We start from the raw sequence: 22699 nt of genomic DNA on the forward strand, positions 1-22699 counted from the left end.
TAACTATAAATAACAGTCTGAGAGATTTTTTTAGAGAGCATTTACTTTATAAAAACAATTCTAGACATTTTTTAGGATTGCTCTAGAGTTCACTCTGTGTTAAGAGAACATGAGGAGAAACTTTCATTACTCTTTCAATAAAGAATTATCCCCAGAAATTTAACCCACTAAAATCAAATTCCCTGACTTTGCTGAAATTTTTAAAATTACCTGACCTTTTCAGCGTATTTTCAAATTCCCTGACTTTTCCAGGTTTTCCCTGACCCGTGGCAACCCTGTAATAAGTTCACATCATTTGTGGTAAAATAAACTTCATTGATTCTAATTATTTTTTTAATAGATCACAGATTATGCTAAAAGGAAAAATATGTCAACGGAGAAATGCGAAGAATGGTTATCATCCATTTTAGCGTATGATCCTGATGACTGAGTATTGAATATGCGTAAAACTGAAATAATAGCCTCAAATTTGAGGTTTATTTTAGCCTCAACATTTACTACAACAATTAGTAGCTACCTCCTTTTAATTTAGGATGTAAATTAAAAGAAACTGGACTAATTAAGTCAGCCATAACAATATCAGGTTGTCAGGCAGGAATGTTCCGCTAAAAATATCAAATTTGAGGTTTTAATATTTTGATAATGTCACGTCAGTGCCTTCTATTTCTATTTCGTTTTAAAGTAAAATAAACAGAACATGTAAGAACAGTTGAGATACGGCAATGGCGCCATCTTTCTACGAATCGCTTAAAATCAAAGAGAATTTATAATAGGGAGTAGAAGCCCTACAATGTAGCTCAAACAAGTAGGCTGCGATGCTAAAACGGCCAGGTAAATTTCCGGTCGCATGACACTCCTTTAATTTTAAAGTTTGCCCTCAATCCCTGTTGGTTGTACAATTACCCAATAAGGGTTCGCGATTTCGAGTGAGACTGGCGTCATTTGGAGGTATTTTAAGTCAGACGTTTCCCTTTCCCTAAAAAGGTAGTGCCCATCTCCTCTAGAGACCCTCCCGCAACATTCTAGAACCACCCTAGAGGGAGGGGCCACAAAAAATTATACCGGAACATTCTAGACCCACCCTAGAGGGAGGGGCCACAAAAAATTATACCGGAACATTCTAGACCCACCCTAGAGGGAGGGGCTACAAAAAATTATACCAGAACATTCTAGACCCACCCTAGAGGGAGGGGCTACAAAAAATTATACCAGAACATTCTAGACCCACCCTAGAGGGAGGGGCTACAAAAAATTATACCGGAACATTCTAGACCCCCCTAGAGGGAGGGGCTACAAAAAAATTATACCGCAACATTCTAGACCCACCCTAGAGGGAGGGGCTACAAAAAATTATACCGGAACATTCTAGACCCACCCTAGAGGGAGGGGCTACAAAAAATTTATACCGGCACATTCTAGACCCACCCTAGAGGGAGGGGCCACAAAAAATTATACCGGAACATTCTAGAACCACCCTAGAGGGAGGGGCAACAAAAAATTATACCGGAACATTCTAGAACCACCCTAGAGGTAGGGGCCACAAAAAATTATACCAGAACATTCTAGACCCACCCTAGAGGGAGGGGCCACAAAAAATTATACCGGAACATTCTAGAACCACCCTAGAGGGAGGGGCCACAAAAAATTATACCGGAACATTCTAGAGCCACCCTAGAGGGAGGGGCCACAAAAAATTATACCGGAACATTCTAGAACCACCCTAGAGGGAGGGACCACAAAAAATTATACCGGAACATTCTAGACCCACCCTAGAGGGAGGGGCTACAAAAAATTATACCAGAACATTCTAGACCCACCCTAGAGGGAGGGGCTACAAAAAATTATACCAGAACATTCTAGACCCACCCTAGAGGGAGGGGCTACAAAAAATTATACCGGAACATTCTAGACCCACCCTAGAGGGAGGGGCCACAAAAAATTATACCGGAACATTCTAGACCCACCCTAGAGGGAGGGGCTACAAAAAATTATACCAGAACATTCTAGACCCACCCTAGAGGGAGGGGCTACAAAAAATTATACCAGAACATTCTAGACCCACCCTAGAGGGAGGGGCTACAAAAAATTATACCGGAACATTCTAGACCCCCCTAGAGGGAGGGGCTACAAAAAAATTATACCGCAACATTCTAGACCCACCCTAGAGGGAGGGGCTACAAAAAATTATACCGGAACATTCTAGACCCACCCTAGAGGGAGGGGCTACAAAAAATTTATACCGGCACATTCTAGACCCACCCTAGAGGGAGGGGCCACAAAAATTATACCGGAACATTCTAGAACCACCCTAGAGGGAGGGGCAACAAAAAATTATACCGGAACATTCTAGAACCACCCTAGAGGTAGGGGCCACAAAAAATTACACCAGAACATTCTAGACCCACCCTAGAGGGAGGGGCCACAAAAAATTATACCGGAACATTCTAGAACCACCCTAGAGGGAGGGGCCACAAAAAATTATACCGGAACATTCTAGAACCACCCTAGAGGTAGGGGCCACAAAAAATTATACCGGAAATAGACCTGGCCAGTTTCGTTAATCACGTGATTTTTGAGTTGAGCTACATAATATTCCTCAGTTTCCACTCCCTATTATAAATTCTCTCTGTTAAAATTTAATTTACCAATGTTGATGTTTGTGTGCCTTAAATAATTTCAACCCTCGGCGTTTTTTTTTGTTTTTTTTTTGCACCCTAACCCCTATGACCCTTAAAAATTTACCCATTTCCTTTTGATCTTACTTTTTTTAAACCAACCGGTGAATTCACAGTATTTGTTTATAAATAAAATAAAAATAAAAAATATACGATTTTTTAATTAAAACGATTTAAAATTTAATAGTATAAGCAGACTATTTCATCATAATTCTGCATAATATATAGAGCGTTACAAATATATATAGATAACAGAAACAGCACCAATTCAGCGACTACAATTTGACATAGAAAATATATCGGTTCTTTTTTTTTCTCATTTAAATGAAGGTTATTATATAAATCAATATTATTTTTATCAAATTAAGTACATTGTACTATACTGGAAACAAAAAAAAAATCACATTTAAAAATTGTGCCTATTAGATATAGTTAACTTTTCCAAGGGTTCTAGTTAGAGGTGTGCGGTTAACCGTTTCAATCGAATAATCAGATAACCCCATTTTCACTATTCGATATGAATATCGAATGACTATTCGGTTAAAGTTCGACTACCATAAATTTTGGGCCTTGGCACTGCAGCTCCTCCCAATTTTATTTATAAGCTTCTAAATGATATTTTCTCCGTGCTTGGTATTAACTACTAACAATAGGGTTAACTATTCGCGAATATTAGGGTTAATTATTCGCGAATATTAGAGTCAACTATTCGCGAATATTAAAGTCAACTATTCGCGAATATTAGAGTCAATTATTCGGGAAAATTAGCGTTAACTATTCGCGAATATTAGGGTTAATTATTCGCGAATACCAGGCTTAATTTTTCGCGAATACCAGGCTTAATTTTTCGCGAATACCAGGGTTAATTATTCGCGAATACTAGGGTTAATTATTCGCGAATACTAGGCATAACTAATTCGCGAATACTAGGGTTAATTATTCGCGAATACTAGGCATAACTAATTCGCGAATACTAGGCATAACTATTCGCGAATACTAGGCATAACTAATTCGCGAATACTAGGCATAACTATTCGCGAATACTAGGCATAACTATTCGCGAATACTAGGCATAACTATTCGCGAATACTAGGCATAACTATTCGCGAATACTAGGCATAACTATTCGCGAATACTAGGCATAACTATTCGCGAATACTAGGCATAACTATTCGCGAATACTAGGCATAACTATTCGCGAATACTAGGCATAACTATTCGCGAATACCAGGCATAACTATTCGCGAATAATCGGGTAGTAAAAAATTTACCAAGGCTTATCTATTCGGCAATCAATTCGGCATTTGATAAGGGAAACTTTTTGATATTCGGTAACCGGTTCGATACCCAAAAAGTGTTGTGTTCGCACACCTCTAGTTCTAGTTTTAGAAATGTAATAGACTTGACTAATAGTTTTGGAAGAGAAGGAAATTAAACGCGGAAAAAATTTAAATTCAAAGTTTATGAATATTTCCCATGAATAAAATATTTCCGGATTTCCGATTTCGAATTAGGACCATGAATGGATGATTGACGACAAATTCAGTGGGAATGACGGCGCATAAGAAACGAACCATGACTGCCGTAGCCGCCGCCGCCTCAGTCCCCTCCTCATTGACTTCTACAAATGATTTGTGAACGATACTCGAAACGCGCAAGTCTTTAGTTCCCGCTATTCCAGATAAATCCGCGTTCTCTCCAAATATATCCGTCATACCCATTTTAGATAGGATTTTTTCCAGGGTTAGTGACGATTCAATCTTAAACTTGGGTAAGTAGACCTAAAAATGGTATGTCATGTACAGTTATTAGCGGGCTGTGCGGGTCCTGCAAAATCCCCAAAATTAGCTTTCGGGTCCAATTCGGGTCTTAGTTTTTCCTTACAGTCCAATTAAAAGGTAGATTTCAAAGCCGAGCCATTATCCCATAGTGTAATTCATTAAACAATATTAATCAATAACTTGTTACTAATTAAATTATTTAATTATGAAAGGCGGAAGTATTGAAACATGCGCGGTAACGTCATGAACTGGACCCATGGGGACTTTGTCAGACTCGGCGTTGGTGGGTATTGGCAAAGGCTTAAAATTGGGACTCTGGTACCCGTTCGGGTCCTAAAAATATGTTTCGGGTATCGGGTGGGAAAATCTGCTGTACCTCCTGAACCAAAGTTAGCGCAATAAACAATAGATTCTAGTTTCAGCAGTATTCGTTATAATGCCTCAGTTGCCTCTCTACTGCTGGCCCATCCACCCCTTAAAGCATAGCGTGGGACCAGTGAATCCCCTACAAGTTTACTTTCCTCCTGAACTCCGGGATTTACAAGTGCAGGTATAAATCCCGCCCACAAATGCCTCCTGCTTTCACCAAGCCAAAACTGAGTTCAGGAGGAAAGTCACCTTGTAGGGGATCCACTGGACCCGCGCTATGCTTTAAAGGGACTGTGAAGAAGCTATCGGCGAGCGGGTAAAAATTATTTGATATAAGTCACTGCCACCACGTGACAACAACATACAAAGACTCCACCTAGAGTGGGACTAGACACCTAGTCCTTGTTTTTCGCGAGATTGCAGCGTCAATTCCCCGAAGTGCTTGTTTTTGAAACAAAACGAACTAAGCTCCTTTGAACCACGCCTCTCCTCGGCCACGTGACTCTGACGTATTTCAAATAATTTTTACCCACCCACCGATGCCTTTTTTACAGTCCCTTTAAATCTTTCCGGGTTTCTTACAAGCCACTGTGGCCATGACAGTAAAATGTCATGGAAAAGTCGAGAACCCTTATTTTGGCGCTTACTTGAACATCGGAACGCTTGTACATCGAGCTCAATAACTTCTGTAGGATATCACAGTTCATTTTAGCTTCCAGCTCCTTCAAGCCGTCAACTTCGTCAGGTAGAATAACTACCATCGAGAGGTTATCTCCAACATAAGGCAACTCAACGCAAGAGCAATGCATGTCGGGGCAGTTTATGTAATTGAACTCGGAAGTGACGTGCATCATATCAACCTCTGTCGTTTCATTCGAGGTCAGGTGGAAAGGTGATTTAAAAGTACGAATTGGGTCAAAAGGTTGACTCCATAAACCTATAATTTGTTTTGAATAAATTAACTGTACTTTAATTTATGCTGTTTAAATTAATTTTTAATTTTGTTGGTACGAAGATCGAAATCAAACCCACATATACATAGTTTACAGGCGTGGAGGATTCATACCATTTGCGCAAGGAGACCTGGCAACTTAGAGTGTAAAATAGCAGACGATTTTACACTCTTAGTTGCTTGGTCTCCTTGCGTTAGTGGTAGGAATCCTCCACGCCTGTAAACTATGTATTGTTAAAATAGGGGTATTATTTTCAGGACGGTGACAGCGCCATCTAACAGATGGCAGTAACGAAATTACGTCATCAACGCAATTTTCAGCATTTTAAAGGGAGAATGTAATGGTGTGACAACTATTTTTTTTTATCAATTTATATTGATAAACGCTAAAACTAGGATCAAAGCTTAGCGGATAAGTTAACTACAACCCTTTACTATGGGTAGAACATCGCTAATTCAAAGTTAACTACAGCGATATTTGTTTTTAAAGGGTTAATGTGAACCTCACGCGTCAACACGCGATTTAATGAAAGCACTACATGTAAAAAGCTTAGTCGCTCCCGTAATTCCACTCATGCCAATAAAACAACTTTGTTATCAAACTAGGACAGGGTTCATACAACTTTTTATTTCCAGGTTTTTCCACATATAATTCCCTGAATTTTCCAGGTTTTTCCCCAAACGAAGGAGGGGGGGAGGCAAATAAGACTATTACATAATCAAAGGACATCCTCTTATCTCTAGTAGAACCAGAGTTACGAGCCTCCAAAGTATGGTGTAATGTTAATCCTATGGAGGGGATGTTTACGAACATTTTTCTTAATTACTCGGTTCATGTTTGACACAAATTTCCCAGAATTTTACTAAAAATTCTAAATTTCCCAGAATTTTACTAAAAATTCTAAATTTCCCAGAATTTTACTTAAAATTGGAAATTTCCCAGAATTTTACTAAAAATTGGAAATTTCCCAGAATTTTACTAAAAATTGGAAATTTCCCTGAATTTTACTAAAAATTCTAAATTTCCCTGAATTTTACTAAAAATTGGAAATTTCCCAGAATTTTACTAAAAATTGGAAATTTCCCTGAATTTTACTAAAAATTCTAAATTTCCCTGAATTTTACTAAAAATTGGAAATTTCCCAGAATTTTACTAAAAATTGGAAATTTCCCAGAATTTTACTAAAAATTGGAAATTTCCCTGAATTTTACTAAAAATTGGAAATTTCCCAGAATTTTACTAAAAATTGGAAATTTCCCAGAATTTTACTAAAAATTGGAAATTTCCCTGAGGTTTTTGTCAACTATTTATTTCCCTGATTTCACTCATTAGTCCAGTGATAATTAAAAAATGGTAAAATTCTAGATTTCGCGACCATCTTCGTACCACAAAGACATACATACCTTTGAAGTACACGGCATTAACAAGTACCAATCTTGTCAAATCGTCGATACTTCCGCTCGGTAGCAAATCTTTTATTTTGTTCTGGGTTATTTCCTCGACCCATTTATTTATATCCTTCCTAGTTTCATCATCCGAAAATCTGACATTTTTTTCTTGAGCTTCGAAGCATTCTTTTAAAATTTGTCGGTATTTATCCAATATCTCAAAGTTGTTCTCGACAAACATGCCATTCGCTACTTTCAAAGAGCAAGCAGAATTGCTCAACGACGATTCTTTAATGAGCGAATGGAAAAACTGTTGTAGTTCCTCGTCAGTGACGTCAGCCATGTTCAGGGTACTGAGCATTTGAGTTTTCGAGGCTCCATTCGCACCTACCGCCGTCATCGCTAAGGCCGTTGTAATGCTAAAGGGTGAGATGAAAATATTTTCGTTGCTCGAACTCCCTATTTCTTTCATTAACGAGAAGCTAAAGTTTATCGTTGCTGGTATTAGTTTTTCCATTTCTTCCCCTTTAACTGTAATGTATTCTGTTAATGAATTAATTAAAGGCAACAGTCGTTAAGTGTTTTTAGTTCATTTATTAATCGCGTGTCTATGTATGAAAAACTCACCAGAGGATGGTGGTGAAATGCACCCTACACGGCCAAAGCGTGAAAAGAGTTTCATGGCTTAATTTAATTTTGGGCGTTGCTTTGATAACAACTCATCCTATCTTTACAGAAATTGCAAATGCAATCGCGTTGATTTATGGTTCTTTAGATAAAGGAATTAATAATTACCTTGTACTTTTGTTAATCTGCACCAATCTGTCATTCACGTGTATGTGATGTTAGGGCAAGACTAAAGTACAGAAAAAATCGAATGTGCCTAAGGTTGCCTAAGGTCGGAAATCACTAAAATCCCAGTCGGGCGAAACGGCGGTAGAGGAAACTTCATCCTAAACGTTATTTTTCACCAAGGGGACCGATGGGGAGTAAAATACATTTAATTATAATTAAAAATGATTAACATTTTACGAATTTAAGCTTTTCTATCATTCAAAACATCTAATTCTTTAAAAAATAACGATTTACTTTGACGGCGTTAGGACCACTTAACTCCGCCCACAATTCTGTACTTTAGTCAGCTTAGGCCCCTTTATGTTTCTTAATTATCCCGGCCTAATTCATTTAATTATTTCAATTAAAACCAATGTTATGAATTAAAAAACACCCCCTTTCACCCACTGTAACTTTACACTTTATTTCCTTAAGTAATCCTTATTAAAACCACCCCAAATCACCCTTAGGCACCCGCTGAGTATGATATACTTTGTCAACCAATAATGAAACCGGATATTTCTGGCGGGTGATTCGAAAAATTCTGTACTTTAGTCTGTCGATCAATTTCGAGTTTATTTCCGAAAGTCGAGCAAATTAAATAAAACAATCGATTTAGAACGACTAATTATCATGGAAAAAGGCTTATTCAACATCTTTTATGATTATTCCATGCTAATTTAAAATTTTCGCCCCCTTAGGCACCCTAAAAAAGGCCATCTTTACACTTTAAACGCTTAAATTTTAATTATCAAGGTCTTCTTACACAATATAGCTTACAAATATAATTATAATTAAACAAATTAATGTGGTAAACCTTCATTTCTACCCTTTGGAAACCTCAAAACAACGAAATCCAAATATTCATCTTTAATTGATACGATAAAGGCTCGAAAGATGCCGGTAGTGCATGCGAGAAAGATATCTTCAACTTAACTCCTCCCACAATTCTGTACTTTAGTCAGCTTAGGCCCCTTTATGTTTCTTAATTAATTCGGGCTAATTCATTTAATTACTTCAATATAAACGAGTGGTATAAATTAAAAAACACCCCTTTTCATCCCCTTCAAATTTCCACTTAATTTTCTCAACTAATTCTTATTAATACGACCCCAAACTACTCTTAGGCACCCGCTGAGTATGATATATTTTGTCAACCAATAATCAAACCGGATATATCTGGCGGGTGATTCGAAAAATTCTGTACTTTAGTCAGTCGATCAATTTCGAGTTTTTTCGCGGAAATCGAGCAAATTAATCAAAACAATCGATTTAGAACGACTAATTATCATGGAAAAAGGCTTATTCAACATCTTTTATAATTATTCCATCCAAATTTAAAATTTTCGCCCCCTTAGGCACCCTAAAAAAGACCATTTTTACAATTTAAACGCTTAAATTTTAATTATGAAAGTCTTCTAACACAATAATAATTACAAATATAATTGTAATTAAACTAATTAATGTGGTAAACCTTCATTTGAACCCTTTGGAAACCTCAAAACAACGAAATCCAAATATGATATATATTCATCTTTAATTGATACCATAAAGGCTCGAAAGATGCCGGTAGTGCATGCGAGAAATATATCTTCAACTTAACTCCGCCCACAATTCTGTACTTTAGTCAGCTTAGGCCACTTTACGTTTCTTAATTATCCCGGCCTAATTCGTTTCATTATTTGAATATAAAGAAGTAGTAATAATTAAACAAAACACCTTCTTTCACCCCCTGTAATTTACCACTTTATTCTCTCAAGTAATCCTGATTAAATCTATCCCAAACCACCCTTAGGCACCCGCTGAGTAGGATATATTTTGTCAACCAATAATGAAACCGGATATTTCTGGCGGGTGATTCGAAAAATTCTGTACTTTAGTCTGTCGAGAAAATTCGAGTTTTTTCGCGGAAATCGAGCAAATTAATTAAAACAAACGATTTAGAAAAACTAATTAACATGGAAAAGGCATATTCAACATCTTTTATAAATATTTAACGCCAATTTAAAATTTTCGCCCCCTTAGGCACCCTAAAAAAGGCCATTATTACAATTTAAACGCTTAAATTTAACACAATATAGATTACAAATATAATTGTAATTAAACTAATTAATGAGGTAAACTTTCATTTCTACCCTTTGGTAACCTCAAAACAACCGAAACCAAATATGAAAAATATTCGACTTTTTTATCGCTTTAAAAAATACAATAAGCTAGTCTTCAAATATCATATCAATCACGATACCAATCTTCATTAAAACTAGTTAATTATTTTCATCCCCTTAATTAATGGCGTTACGAAAAAGGCTCTACACGTGTCGGGAGTGAACTTAACTCCGCCCACAATTCTGTACTTTAGTCAGCTTAGGCCACTTTACGTTTCTTAATTATCCCGGCCTAATTTGTTTCATTATTCCAATATAAACAAGTGGTATAAATTAAAAGAACACCCCTCTTTCACCCCTTGTAACAACTTACTGCAGCACAGGGGATATAATGAGTAAAGGTCAGGAAAACAAAATATAAAAACAAGGGCTTTAAACTATAAAATCAAAAGTAGAAGTTGAGTTGGGGTGAAATCTGAATCATCCACTGTCACTTTTAGCAAATCAATAACCTTTCAAACGGGTATAAAAAAACTAAAGGGGCATTGACAAAAACGAAAAAGGGACTGTGAGACGATATAACGGTTACATCCCTCTTCACTAAGATAAAAAATATATAGGTATAAATAATTTAGCTTAATATCTATATCAAAAGTTGCATTATTTTGATGGATACTTGAAACCGAAACCCAATTAAACTCTTAGGAAGCAATTAGCAACATACAATTTCTGAGAAAATATGAGAAAGACCATCCATAAGGTTGTGCAAGAGCTATAGATTTTACTATTCTAGTGGACTTTAATGCACGAACTTATCTCTTTCCCAATAATGACTGACATGGCAAGTTAATATGTTTGGGCATCGGCGTGTGTCACGCAGTGGTTTTACTTTATCATAGCGAAGAGCGAACTAGTCAATCTATGAACATAAAATAATTGAAAAAGAATGAACTACAAAATTATTTAAAACAAAAACTGTAGCGACAAAATTAAAAATAAACTATATAGCTAGTTGGAAGTAGAAAAATATAAACCAAATAGTTGCATCTGTAAAATAAATAATAAAATCTCTACAATCAGAGTGGTTCTGCGTCGGCTTAAGACGGCGACGGACTTCTTGGGGCCTCCGGCTGGATGTTCTTTGGCCAGGGAATTCTCAGTACGGGACCTCCTCTTATTTATAAACCCTTTTACCAAACCTAACAATAGCATGACGCACATCTTAGTCCTACCTTAATTTCTATTTTTTTAAATATAACACTCCTATGTTAAAACCCTTTGCATGGTTGCCAATACAGTAGTAATACATAAAAGTTAAAGGGACAAAGGGTAAAGATAATTGGTCTATGGCGAAGGTGAGTCGGACTTGAAGAAATGAGAAGAAAGGTGCACGATGTTGGTGACAGTGAGTCGGACCTAAATAAAAGAAGACGACCCAAGGGCTAGTAATAGCAGCCACATCGAGACCTTGATAATTAAAAGTTAAGCGTTTAAATTGTAATAATGGCCTTTTTTAGGGTGCCTAAGGGGGCGAAAATTTTAAATTGGCGTTAAATATTTATAAAAGATGTTGAATATGCCTTTTCCATGTTAATTAGTTTTTCTAAATCGTTTGTTTTAATTAATTTGCTCGATTTCCGCGAAAAAACTCGAATTTTCTCGACAGACTAAAGTACAGAATTTTTCGAATCACCCGCCAGAAATATCCGGTTTCATTATTGGTTGACAAAATATATCCTACTCAGCGGGTGCCTAAGGGTGGTTTGGGATAGATTTAATCAGGATTACTTGAGAGAATAAAGTGGTAAATTACAGGGGGTGAAAGAAGGTGTTTTGTTTAATTATTACTACTTCTTTATATTCAAATAATGAAACGAATTAGGCCGGGATAATTAAGAAACGTAAAGTGGCCTAAGCTGACTAAAGTACAGAATTGTGGGCGGAGTTAAGTTGAAGATATATTTCTCGCATGCACTACCGGCATCTTTCGAGCCTTTATGGTATCAATTAAAGATGAATATATATCATATTTGGATTTCGTTGTTTTGAGGTTTCCAAAGGGTTCAAATGAAGGTTTACCACATTAATTAGTTTAATTACAATTATATTTGTAATTATTATTGTGTTAGAAGACTTTCATAATTAAAATTTAAGCGTTTAAATTGTAAAAATGGTCTTTTTTAGGGTGCCTAAGGGGGCGAAAATTTTAAATTTGGATGGAATAATTATAAAAGATGTTGAATAAGCCTTTTTCCATGATAATTAGTCGTTCTAAATCGATTGTTTTGATTAATTTGCTCGATTTCCGCGAAAAAACTCGAAATTGATCGACTGACTAAAGTACAGAATTTTTCGAATCACCCGCCAGATATATCCGGTTTGATTATTGGTTGACAAAATATATCATACTCAGCGGGTGCCTAAGAGTAGTTTGGGGTCGTATTAATAAGAATTAGTTGAGAAAATTAAGTGGAAATTTGAAGGGGATGAAAAGGGGTGTTTTTTAATTTATACCACTCGTTTATATTGAAGTAATTAAATGAATTAGCCCGAATTAATTAAGAAACATAAAGGGGCCTAAGCTGACTAAAGTACAGAATTGTGGGAGGAGTTAAGTTGAAGATATCTTTCTCGCATGCACTACCGGCATCTTTCGAGCCTTTATCGTATCAATTAAAGATGAATATTTGGATTTCGTTGTTTTGAGGTTTCCAAAGGGTAGAAATGAAGGTTTACCACATTAATTTGTTTAATTATAATTATATTTGTAAGCTATATTGTGTAAGAAGACCTTGATAATTAAAATTTAAGCGTTTAAAGTGTAAAGATGGCCTTTTTTAGGGTGCCTAAGGGGGCGAAAATTTTAAATTAGCATGGAATAATCATAAAAGATGTTGAATAAGCCTTTTTCCATGATAATTAGTCGTTCTAAATCGATTGTTTTATTTAATTTGCTCGACTTTCGGAAATAAACTCGAAATTGATCGACAGACTAAAGTACAGAATTTTTCGAATCACCCGCCAGAAATATCCGGTTTCATTATTGGTTGACAAAGTATATCATACTCAGCGGGTGCCTAAGGGTGATTTGGGGTGGTTTTAATAAGGATTACTTAAGGAAATAAAGTGTAAAGTTACAGTGGGTGAAAGGGGGTGTTTTTTAATTCATAACATTGGTTTTAATTGAAATAATTAAATGAATTAGGCCGGGATAATTAAGAAACATAAAGGGGCCTAAGCTGACTAAAGTACAGAATTGTGGGCGGAGTTAAGTGGTCCTAACGCCGTCAAAGTAAATCGTTATTTTTTAAAGAATTAGATGTTTTGAATGATAGAAAAGCTTAAATTCGTAAAATGTTAATCATTTTTAATTATAATTAAATGTATTTTACTCCCCATCGGTCCCCTTGGTGAAAAATAACGTTTAGGATGAAGTTTCCTCTACCGCCGTTTCGCCCGACTGGGATTTTAGTGATTTCCGACCTTAGGCAACCTTAGGCACATTCGATTTTTTCTGTACTTTAGTCTTGCCCGTGATGTTACAAAAAAAAAGTCATGGGAACTGACGACTGACGTTCACCGCCGCTACCGCGGAACCTTACAACCACGGAGCGTTAAGTGTCAAAACAAAACAAATAAAAACGATATAAAATAAAGTATCTGAAGACGATGATAGTAGAAAGGTGCCGCCCTAATTCCTATTAAAGCCTTGTGGAAACTGTGTTAATAAGTGTAAATAAGTGGAACACTTCTTTTGAACGTAAATTTTATACTTCTAGACTCGATCCACACTTGCGTCCAGGCTAAGAAATAAGACAAGTTTACAGGTCAAAAACCAGTTTATTAATAGCTTGGACCACTTTTTTTATTCAAAACATGAGGGTCACTGGTCCCAATGACTAGTTTATTAATTCCTACTTTTATTAAAAATTGATATGGGTACCTCTTTAATTATTTTCATTTTAACATAAATTTCGACTCCATGAGTATACAACCCTAAGCCGAGAGAGATTTTTTTAGAAGAGAGAACGACCACAAGTCCTGGGACCAGTAGAAAAATAAATAGGGGAAGGGTCACAGGTCCCGGGACCAGTTTCATATTTAAGACATCAGGGGTCACTGGTCCGGAGGACTAGTTCAGAAATTAACCTTATTTCCAAGCCTGCTTGCGTCTTGATGCGCGTGATCGAGTGAGCTATGTCTGGATACAGTTCAGGCTGAGAAATAAGGCAATGGCCTATAAAACTTAGCTGGGTCAGTTTAAAAATTAAATATTCGCGGTCTACTGGCCTTGTGGCCACTTAGTTAATTGAAAACGTTCCAAGTGAATGTCCAGTTTTTAATTGACGAACTTGGGCTCTACAGGACACATGTCCAGTTTAAAAAAATCCTTATTTCTCAGTCTCCAGGGTTTCTTTTGCCACGGCCAACTAGACAGTGTTGAACCGTTCAACTTATAAACTGAGCAATGGGCTCAGTTTGACCACAGCCAACTCGATCCAGTGATGTTTCATATATCGTTGCATCACGCGCAAAGCTAGGTCTCTATGAAACGTAGCTTTGTGCGTGCTGACAAAAGACGAAAGAAATTCTCAAGTTCAGTGTCTAAAATCTCGAAATTTAAATCCTGAAAATCAGTATTGCTATAGCGCGAGTATCTACTATCTTGCGTCATGGAGTGCGTGATCGAGTGGGCGGATCGAGTAGGATTATCGGCGGGAAATTCAAAGGTGAAAATTAACGTAAGGTTCTATAGGAGGTGGTAGGTTAATTGGCGTCTGTTTTAATGATCCCAATCGTCCGAAAGTTTAGTTAAAGTTGTGTTACATTGTATCTATTATGCTAAAAAAAACTTTCAAAAACCTGCAATAAGCCAGAAATGTCAAGGTGTTTAATAGAGTTATCTCATTTTTGACGTCAGTGCCAAGGTAAAACGTCAAGGGCTTAGCTTTGACAGTGGGCGGTCATATTTGGTACCGCTTTGGTTATCTATGGGTGACGTCACACTAAGGCTTCTGAGATAGGTCTATATTACCGGGATAATTTCTTTCCTTTGGCTTCTCTAAAAAAGCCAGGGACATCCGTGTAAAGTCAGTTAGCAATATGAATTTGAAAATATCATGGCAGCCCTGCCATTGTACATACATTGGAATATAATGTACTGATATATTGAAATAACCCTTTATTTATCACTTCAAAAGGTTTAATACATGTTTAAAAATTTACGCTTTGAGAACGGAAACTTCAGGTACACAAATGCGCGTAAAAAATTTCTTTGGTTTAGAAAAAGTCAAAAACAATAATATTCGCGACAGAAAAATAGTAACTTGAAACCAAAGGTGGAATGAAATTAAAAACTACTCCGTTGTATCCTCAACGGTTGCGTTCTCCGTATTTATAACTTTAAAACAAGGGTCTTGGTTCTGGTCAGGAAGTTCAACAAAAGATCTGTCCATCAACATTTCCAATTGTTCTTCCGTAAAGATTAGCCCTTCTTGTGGCAATACTGACTCTTGCTTATCCATAGACTTAAGTAGTTCTTCTAAACGCTCAACTATGAGATCTTTGCCCTCTTTTGGTTTAGAAATTTCTTTGCCACTGAAACGTCCTACAAAACCAATACGAATACTAAATGTTTAATTGAACTGGACACGCGAGTTGTAGAGAGCAAGTCTCGGAGCAAGTACACAGTTGCTGAGTTGCCTTTTTAACTAGAAATGTCGTCTCATACGTGCAGGAGTACGAAGTATTTTGCAAAGTAAACGGCTGGGCGGATACTCGTCTATAACGAATAATTCGATCGAATATCGAGACGAATAACCGTCTCGGTATTCGTTTGAACCCATTTTTACTATTCGAACGAATATCGACTATTTGATAAATATTCGACAACAGATTCCGCAAAGGGCCAAGGCCCAACTCAAGAATAGTGAATTCTAATTCGCCTCCAATTCTCTATTAATGATGTCACTCAGATTGGCACATGGCTATTGGTCAAATTTAGGGTCAGATAAAGTTCTACTTTCCAGCTCAAATTTAGATTTTTTGACTGACAACATCATTTGGCGAATAGTAGGCCTTGATATTCAAAGTATTCGCGAATATTATACCATGGATAAAGAATGCGCGTGAGCGTGAAATTTGTTTTCACGCTACAGGATATGCAAAACCCTATCTCGAACGACAGCTTATTCTGTATATACTCTGTTACAATATCGGTTGTCAGCACGCGTAAAGCTCATTCTCTATGTAACGTAGCTTTGTACGTGCTGTCAAGAGACTAAAAACTTCAGGATCTTCCGGATTTAAAATATCCGCGAGTTTTTTTTAGCTCGAGTGCACGGACCTCTAGTCCTTAGTTTCAAATACGGTGTGAAATTGCCTACAGCCTACTACACGTATTTGAAACTAAGGCCCAGAGGTCCGTGCACTCGAGCTAACAAAACTCGCGGATATTTTAAATCCTGAAGATCCTGAAGTTTTGGGTCTCTTGACAGCACGTACAAAGCTACGTTCCATAGAGACCTAGCTTTACGCGTGCTGACAACCGATGTTGTAACAGAGTATATACAGAATAAGCTGTCGTCCGAGATAGGGAGTTGCCTATCCTGTAGAGTGAAAACAAATTTCCTCACGCGCATCCTTCATCCATGATGAAACTTTACCTTTCATCATAATCATTTTCTCGAGCTTTCGTTTGGCATTAGCACGAATCACAACCTTCTCGTCTATCGAGTTACTAGTCACGATACGATAAACTATCACTGGTTTAGTTTGCCCAAAACGGTGACAACGATCTTGGGCTTGCAAATCGCATTGAGGATTCTTTTCAGGACAATAATTGAATGAAATGAGTATTAAATTATGGCAGGCTAGTCAATTGAATAAATACACTTACCCAGTCCGAATCAAAAATAATGACCGTATCAGCACTGGCCAAATTAATACCCAATCCACCAGCACGCGTACTTATCAGGAACACGAACTTGTCAGGGTCATTGTTAAAATCACTGATGTTCTCAGCGCGATCCTCTAAAGACATTCTGCCATCCAAGCGGCAAAATTTGTATCCACGCATAACGCAATAGTCGTGCAAAATGTCAAGAAGCATAGTCATTTGAGAAAATATCAAAACCTGGATGTTAAATAATACTTGTAAAGTTGATCAAGTTATCCAACAACAAAATTTGGACTCTAACAGTGGTGTGCGAGTACTCGGTAAGTTCGAGTATCGAGGCGAATACTCGTTAAGTTCGAGAACCGAGGCGAATGCTCGTTAAGTTCGAGTATCGAGGCGAGTACTCGGTTAAGTTCGAGTATCGAGGCGAGTACTCGGTTAAGTTCGAGTATCGAGGCGAGTACTCGTTAAGTTCGAGTATCGAGGCGAATACTCGTTAAGTTCGAGTATCGAGGCGAGTACTCGTTACGTTCGAGTATCGAGGCGAGTACTCGTTAAATTCGAGTATCGAGGCGAGTACTCGTTACGTTCGAGTATCGAGGCGAATACTCGTTAAGTTCGAGTATCGAGGCGAGTACTCGTTACGTTCGAGTATCGAGGCGAGTACTCGTTAAATTCGAGTATCGAGGCGAGTACTCGTTACGTTCGAGTATCGAGGCGAGTACTCGTTACGTTCGAGTATCGAGGCGAGTACTCTTTAAGTTCGAGTATCGATGCGAGTACTCTTTAAGTTCGAGTATCGATGCGAGTACTCTTTAAGTTCTAGTATCGATGCGAGTACTCGTTGTTAAGTTCGAGTATCGAGGCGAGTACTCGTTAAGTTCGAGTATCGAGGAGAGTACTCAATACGTTCGAGTATCGATGCGAGTATTCGTTACGTTCGAGTATCAAGCCAAGTACTCGTTAAGTTCGAGTATCAAGCCAAGTACTCGACACGATATTCGTTAACATCGTATTGTGAAATATTCGAGTAACTTTTTAACTTCTTAAATACTCAAATCCAAGGCTTATAACTTTAGCAGACGAACAGCTCATTAGCATTTATTTTGGAAAAAACCTGTTCAATGTTTAATTGATCACTAACAATCTTTTGAACTACTTAGATATTAGATAATTGAATAGCTTCGTTATTTTCTTGAAATTTACTCAATTAATACTCGACTCGTTAATTACTCGAAAATACAAACAAAATTTGACCTAATCGAAATACTTGACACTCGGCTCGATACTCAATATGAAATTAGTTTTGATACTCGGACTCAGTTCGAATTCGAAAAAGCGGGACTCGCACGTGACACCACTGGACTCGAACTTACTTTGTGGCCTCTCTTCTTCAATTCTTTAAGAAGGCAATCAACAACCCTTAATTTGCCACTATGGTTTACAATATTTTCATCAACAAGGTATTGCTCATCTTCAGTTAAGGGGTATTCGAGTAGATATGGATGAGTCACTATCTTTTTTAATTGCATCATGACGCTGCCTAACTTTAGATTGATTTGACTAGTCACCCTTTTCAGTTGCTTCTCCTCATTTCTATGTTGCAATGGATGAAATGCTATTAGTAAGGTTATCATAAGTTCAAATGATATGTCCCCCCCCCCCCATAAGTTTGTCACTGGTAACTTAGAAACTGGAGCCCGTCATGAAGTGAGGGAGGTAGGTCATAGATTCGAGGTAAAGCGAGGGAGGCCTGGTGAGGCTCTGTCAAAGGCTTAGTACAGACTAAATAGGAAAATGGACTGTGCAAAACTAAAGTTCGTCACTGCAAAGAGAATATAGGGGAGGAGTGGAAAGAGGGGAAAATCTTGTTGCTCTTTTCTACCGCGGATCTTCAATGCGCAGTACCGAGGCATTTCCGTTTGAGACATTTAACGGTATCGTAGGTGGCGCGACTGAGCCGGAAACTCCCTCATACCACTAGTATAATTTAGGGGCAACAATGTAATTTAGCCTTGTGGAGCGGGGGAGCTTCAATTCCTCCCCTATATTCTCTTTGGTCACTGGTTACAAACTGGAGTTTGTCATGAAGTGACGTAGGTCATAGATTCGAGGTAAAGCAAGGGAGGCCTGGTGAGGCTCTGTCAAAGGCTTAGTAGTTAGTACAGACTAAATAGGAAGATGGACTGCAAAACTAAAGTTAGTCACTGGCAATGAGATAAAATATATGTATTAAACCTAGAGTCACAACTTGGGATCTCGAGATCGACGTTTCGCGATACACTTTTTGTCGAGCATGAATCTTAATCAAATACGGGTGGCGCCACCTATTAATCACTTGAAGAACTTTATTATTACCGTCTGCTGCTATAATCTGTGTAACAAGCTGTCGAGATAGTTTTTTAAACGTGTTAAATAAAATACGCGAGTTAAATAATAAAAACTCTAATCCTTTTTAATCTAATAAATAGATGAAATAAAAATCATAACTGTGTTTCTAATTGCAAATAAGTAATAAGTAAAAGTTGTAATTGGTTCCGCTAGAGGCTCACAGATGGCGCTGTCATGTTTTGATAAACGTGCTTGATAAAAACAATGTGTTTCGCGGTAAGCCGATTTGAATTGTTACTCTAGGTTTAATACATATATTCTTTACCAACTCGAGTTTTGGCTTGGCGAAGGCTAGTGGGCGGGGTTTAAAAAGTACACTTATAAATCCCGCCCACACAAATGCCTCCTGCCTTCGCCAAGAAAAAAACGGGAGTTCGTTAGCAAAGCCAGCTTATAGGGTAACCACGTGATCCGCGCTGCGCTTTAAGAAACCGTACTTTTCAACGTTTTCCAAAAAGACCCTTTCAAATTTCTCCTCTTCATCAGAGTCGTCAACGGTGCAGAATTTTTTATAGTTAACCTCTCGTTGGCAGGATCTTTTTCTTTTACGTCCATTAAATTCCTCAGGGTTGACTTGAGTCTCGTTATCGACTCCTAACACTTTTTTAATGTTGTTGTCGAGAGTAGCTTGGTAATACTTTTTTTCCAAAGGGCTCATTCGAGCGTAAACGATAAGTTCTTTTTTGGGAGGTAAATTTATATTTACGTCGGCTTTGGTACGACGGAGTAAAAATGGGGTAAGTATCTGGTGCAGAGTTGAGATGACGTGCTTTTCACGTTCTTGAGCAAGTATCTCGGCATTCGCTCCATCTTCCTCCATGGCGGATACGTCGAACAGAGATTCAAACCTATTTCAAAGAAATGTTAAAGGGAATGCGAATTTACAATTTCATATCATATTTTTTTACCACGAAAGTGGTATTATGTTACACTTTCAAGTCTCTACTTTCAAAATATCAAGTTTTTAATATAATTGAACCAAAGTTTCTATTTTTAAAATCCATTGAAAAATCACGACAAACTCAGTTTCGATATATCGATAATTTTGTCTTGTCGAGCTTGTTCGCCCGTTTGATGACATCACTATGACGTCAAGGGGAAAAAAAGGTTCGGGAATCCTATACGCGGCTCGAGCTTCTCGTAAGTCTAAACTCTGGGTCTGATAGCGGAGAGAGTGGCGCCATCTGACGTGAAAAAATATATCTGTGACGTCAGCCTACGGGGAAACGTTTTAGCCTTTCATAAAAAGTGGATTTCACTTAATTTCATATGAAGCATTTTCGAATGCATATTGCCAAATAATAATTAGAAATCGGAGAATTAAAAGCTTGATATTTTGGAATTCGCAGAAATTAATTCTATCTTTCGATATATTAATCAGAGCTAGGTTTTTCAAACGAAACTTCTCATTCCCTTTAACGAAGACCTCTCGAAAGTTTGCCCGTTCTTTTTAAAGATTGGCTGTCAAAATTCCCCACCAATTTCTTAGAGCTTACACATCGAGATCATCAAAGAGATATGACATCAGGAAATGCAGGAGAGACCACAACTCGACGAGATTGTTCTGAAGAGGCGTTCCAGTCAGAAGTAGCCTATTTTCAGATTTGTACGTTTCAAGTGCTCTAAAAATTTTAAACAACAACGGTCAGTTAAAACCTCAAATTTGACGAGATGAATCATTAAAGGGGCTGGCCGGAGATGTTGGGGTGAAGGGGGGGGGGTCAAACTGTTGGTTAGCATATTGCTTACCCGCCCACCGCGACGGTGGCGCCATTCCTTATGGCCAAAGAGCTGGGTGTTTTCCCCCTGAACTAACGGCGGCAGGATTCGTACAAAATTTTCGAAATTAAATTCCCTGACTTTTCCAGGTTTTCCCTGACAAAATTCCACAAATTTCCCTGACCATTTGCAATAACGTACATGGCGAACACATATGAAAACCAATCTAAATTCACTTGAATCATTTTTGCACGAGTTTTGTTATAAAAATAAGCCAATGATTGTGTTTAAATGTAACTCTATCAAAGTAATAACTGGAGCGAGCGAAGCGAGCTCCGCGAATTTGGGGCTCTGGTCAAATCTCAGACAACACATTTTCAGGTCACCCTTGTACTGCTATCCAGGCTTTAAATTTCCCTCCAATATATTTTTCCCTGACTTTTTAGGTCCATTTTCAATTTCCCTGACTTTTCCCTGACATTTTAGGCCCATTTTCAATTTCCCTGACTTTTCCAGGTTTTCCAGGATTTACAGGTCGTGTACGAACCCTGGCGGACTTCACCCCAACAGCGCCGGTTAGCCCCTTTAAAGGGACAAGAATTGGGTAATATTTTAATAATATTACTTGATGAATACGCAGTTTGGATTTTTCAAACATTGTCCTTCATCCACGATTATATAAGTCCATGGAATGCGATTCAGAAATTTTTTATCATTTATAACCAAGTCATAATTTGTTATAACAACGTGACTCTTCCAAATTTGTTTCATCTTTAATTTTCTATCCGTTTTACTCCCATGAAACAAAGTGGTTCTAATGTTAGGAGCGAACCTTTTAAATTCGCACAACCAGTTGCTAAGTGTCGATAATGGACCAACGATCAAAAAGGGTCCATTATTCTTATTTCTTTCCACTAAACGCAGAATTAAGGCAATTGTTTGGATGGTTTTTCCCAAACCCATTTCATCAGCGAGGATACCGTTCATTCCGTTATCATATAACGTCAGAAGCCACTCGTATCCTTCAATTTGATACTCTCTCATTTGACCCTTAAAACTTTCTGGTTGTTTCCCTAAGTTGGATTGTACGTTTGGTGATGGGTTCAATGGAGATATTATACTGGCATTGCCGAATTCCTCCGATTGATTCATTTCAACTTCGCGACGTTTCGCTCGCATCTCCTCCTTCTCCTTTTTTTGCAGCTCAATTTTTTTACGTAAAATTTTGTGGTATATTTGACATCTACTCAATAGAGTTTGCAAATAAGTATACTGATTCTCTTTTTGTGGTTCTTCCATTTCTCTTTCAAAGAGGGCATAAAATAATATAGAATATTATTCTCTCAGTTTACGTTAATCGGGTAATTTTTAAAACGGAAAATAAGCCGATTAGGGCATTCGGCTTCTCTAGTTCTCTTCCCGTGAAGCAGTAAGCACATGTAACGCGTAACCACTAACCAAGCGTGGCTCCCCGAGAAATTCCCGCCAAAATGCCGAATTCCCGCTTTGTAGCCTGCTGCGCGGCCTGCGCCGCACTTTTCTCACTATGCGTCGTCTGCTAGAAAACACCCATTGGCATTTGGGAA

At 37.7% G+C, this 22699-nt stretch overlaps 3 protein-coding genes across 4 annotated transcripts in view; 1 reads left to right on the top strand and 2 right to left on the bottom strand.

Annotated features, from left to right (window-relative positions):
- Nucleotides 1-2844, top strand: part of LOC149718554 (methionine synthase-like) — a 33499-nt gene extending 30655 nt beyond the window's left edge. Inside the window, exon 26 of the mRNA XM_089849476.1 lies at nt 341-2844. Coding sequence (XP_089705602.1) covers nt 341-430 — 90 coding nt within the window. The 3' untranslated portion in view covers nt 431-2844. The remainder of the gene's footprint in view (nt 1-340) is intronic.
- Nucleotides 2819-14203, bottom strand: LOC149718559 (ipis-1-like). Of its 2 annotated transcripts, none has more exons than XM_089849554.1 (6): nt 13639-14203; nt 7962-8005; nt 7794-7890; nt 7182-7709; nt 5473-5762; nt 2819-4456 (listed from the first exon to the last, which is right to left on the bottom strand). In XM_089849554.1, exons 3-6 carry the CDS (start codon nt 7846-7848, stop codon nt 4130-4132), a joined length of 1200 nt encoding a protein of 399 aa, XP_089705680.1. In that variant the 5' UTR covers nt 7849-7890; nt 7962-8005; nt 13639-14203; the 3' UTR covers nt 2819-4129. The 2 variants fall into 2 exon arrangements, with proteins under 2 accessions (XP_089705680.1, XP_089705679.1); XM_089849553.1 differs by having other exon boundaries at nt 7794-7894.
- A 1069-nt stretch (nt 14204-15272) lies between these two features.
- LOC149718560 (lymphoid-specific helicase-like) lies at nt 15273-22606 on the bottom strand. Its single transcript, XM_089849555.1, has 7 exons — nt 21739-22606; nt 20891-21016; nt 19832-20242; nt 18380-18599; nt 17004-17240; nt 16771-16930; nt 15273-15713 (listed from the first exon to the last, which is right to left on the bottom strand). The coding sequence occupies exons 1-7, from the start codon at nt 22410-22412 to the stop codon at nt 15463-15465; spliced, it is 2079 nt and encodes a 692-aa protein (XP_089705681.1). The 5' UTR covers nt 22413-22606; the 3' UTR covers nt 15273-15462.
- Between the last annotated feature and the right edge of the window lie 93 nt (nt 22607-22699).

Source organism: Phalangium opilio, unplaced genomic scaffold, assembly GCF_054372755.1.
Source record: "Phalangium opilio isolate 3A_F unplaced genomic scaffold, DU_Popi_V2 ptg000002l_1, whole genome shotgun sequence".
NCBI classification, from domain to species: Eukaryota; Metazoa; Arthropoda; class Arachnida; order Opiliones; family Phalangiidae; genus Phalangium; species Phalangium opilio.

Coding starts and splice junctions, on each gene's coding strand:
- LOC149718559 (XM_089849554.1), bottom strand. CDS start 7,848: ATGAAACTCTTTTCACGCTTTGGCCGTGTAGGGTGCATTTCACCACCA. Junction 7,710..7,793: donor CATTTCACCACCATCCTCTG/GTGAGTTTTTCA, acceptor ATTCATTAACAG/AATACATTACAGTTAAAGGG. Junction 4,457..5,472: donor ACAAGCGTTCCGATGTTCAA/GTAAGCGCCAAA, acceptor TACCATTTTTAG/GTCTACTTACCCAAGTTTAA.
- LOC149718560 (XM_089849555.1), bottom strand. CDS start 22,412: ATGGAAGAACCACAAAAAGAGAATCAGTATACTTATTTGCAAACTCTA. Junction 20,243..20,890: donor CTCTTTGATGATCTCGATGT/GTAAGCTCTAAG, acceptor TCTTTGAAATAG/GTTTGAATCTCTGTTCGACG. Junction 16,931..17,003: donor TTATTTTTGATTCGGACTGG/GTAAGTGTATTT, acceptor TGTCCTGAAAAG/AATCCTCAATGCGATTTGCA.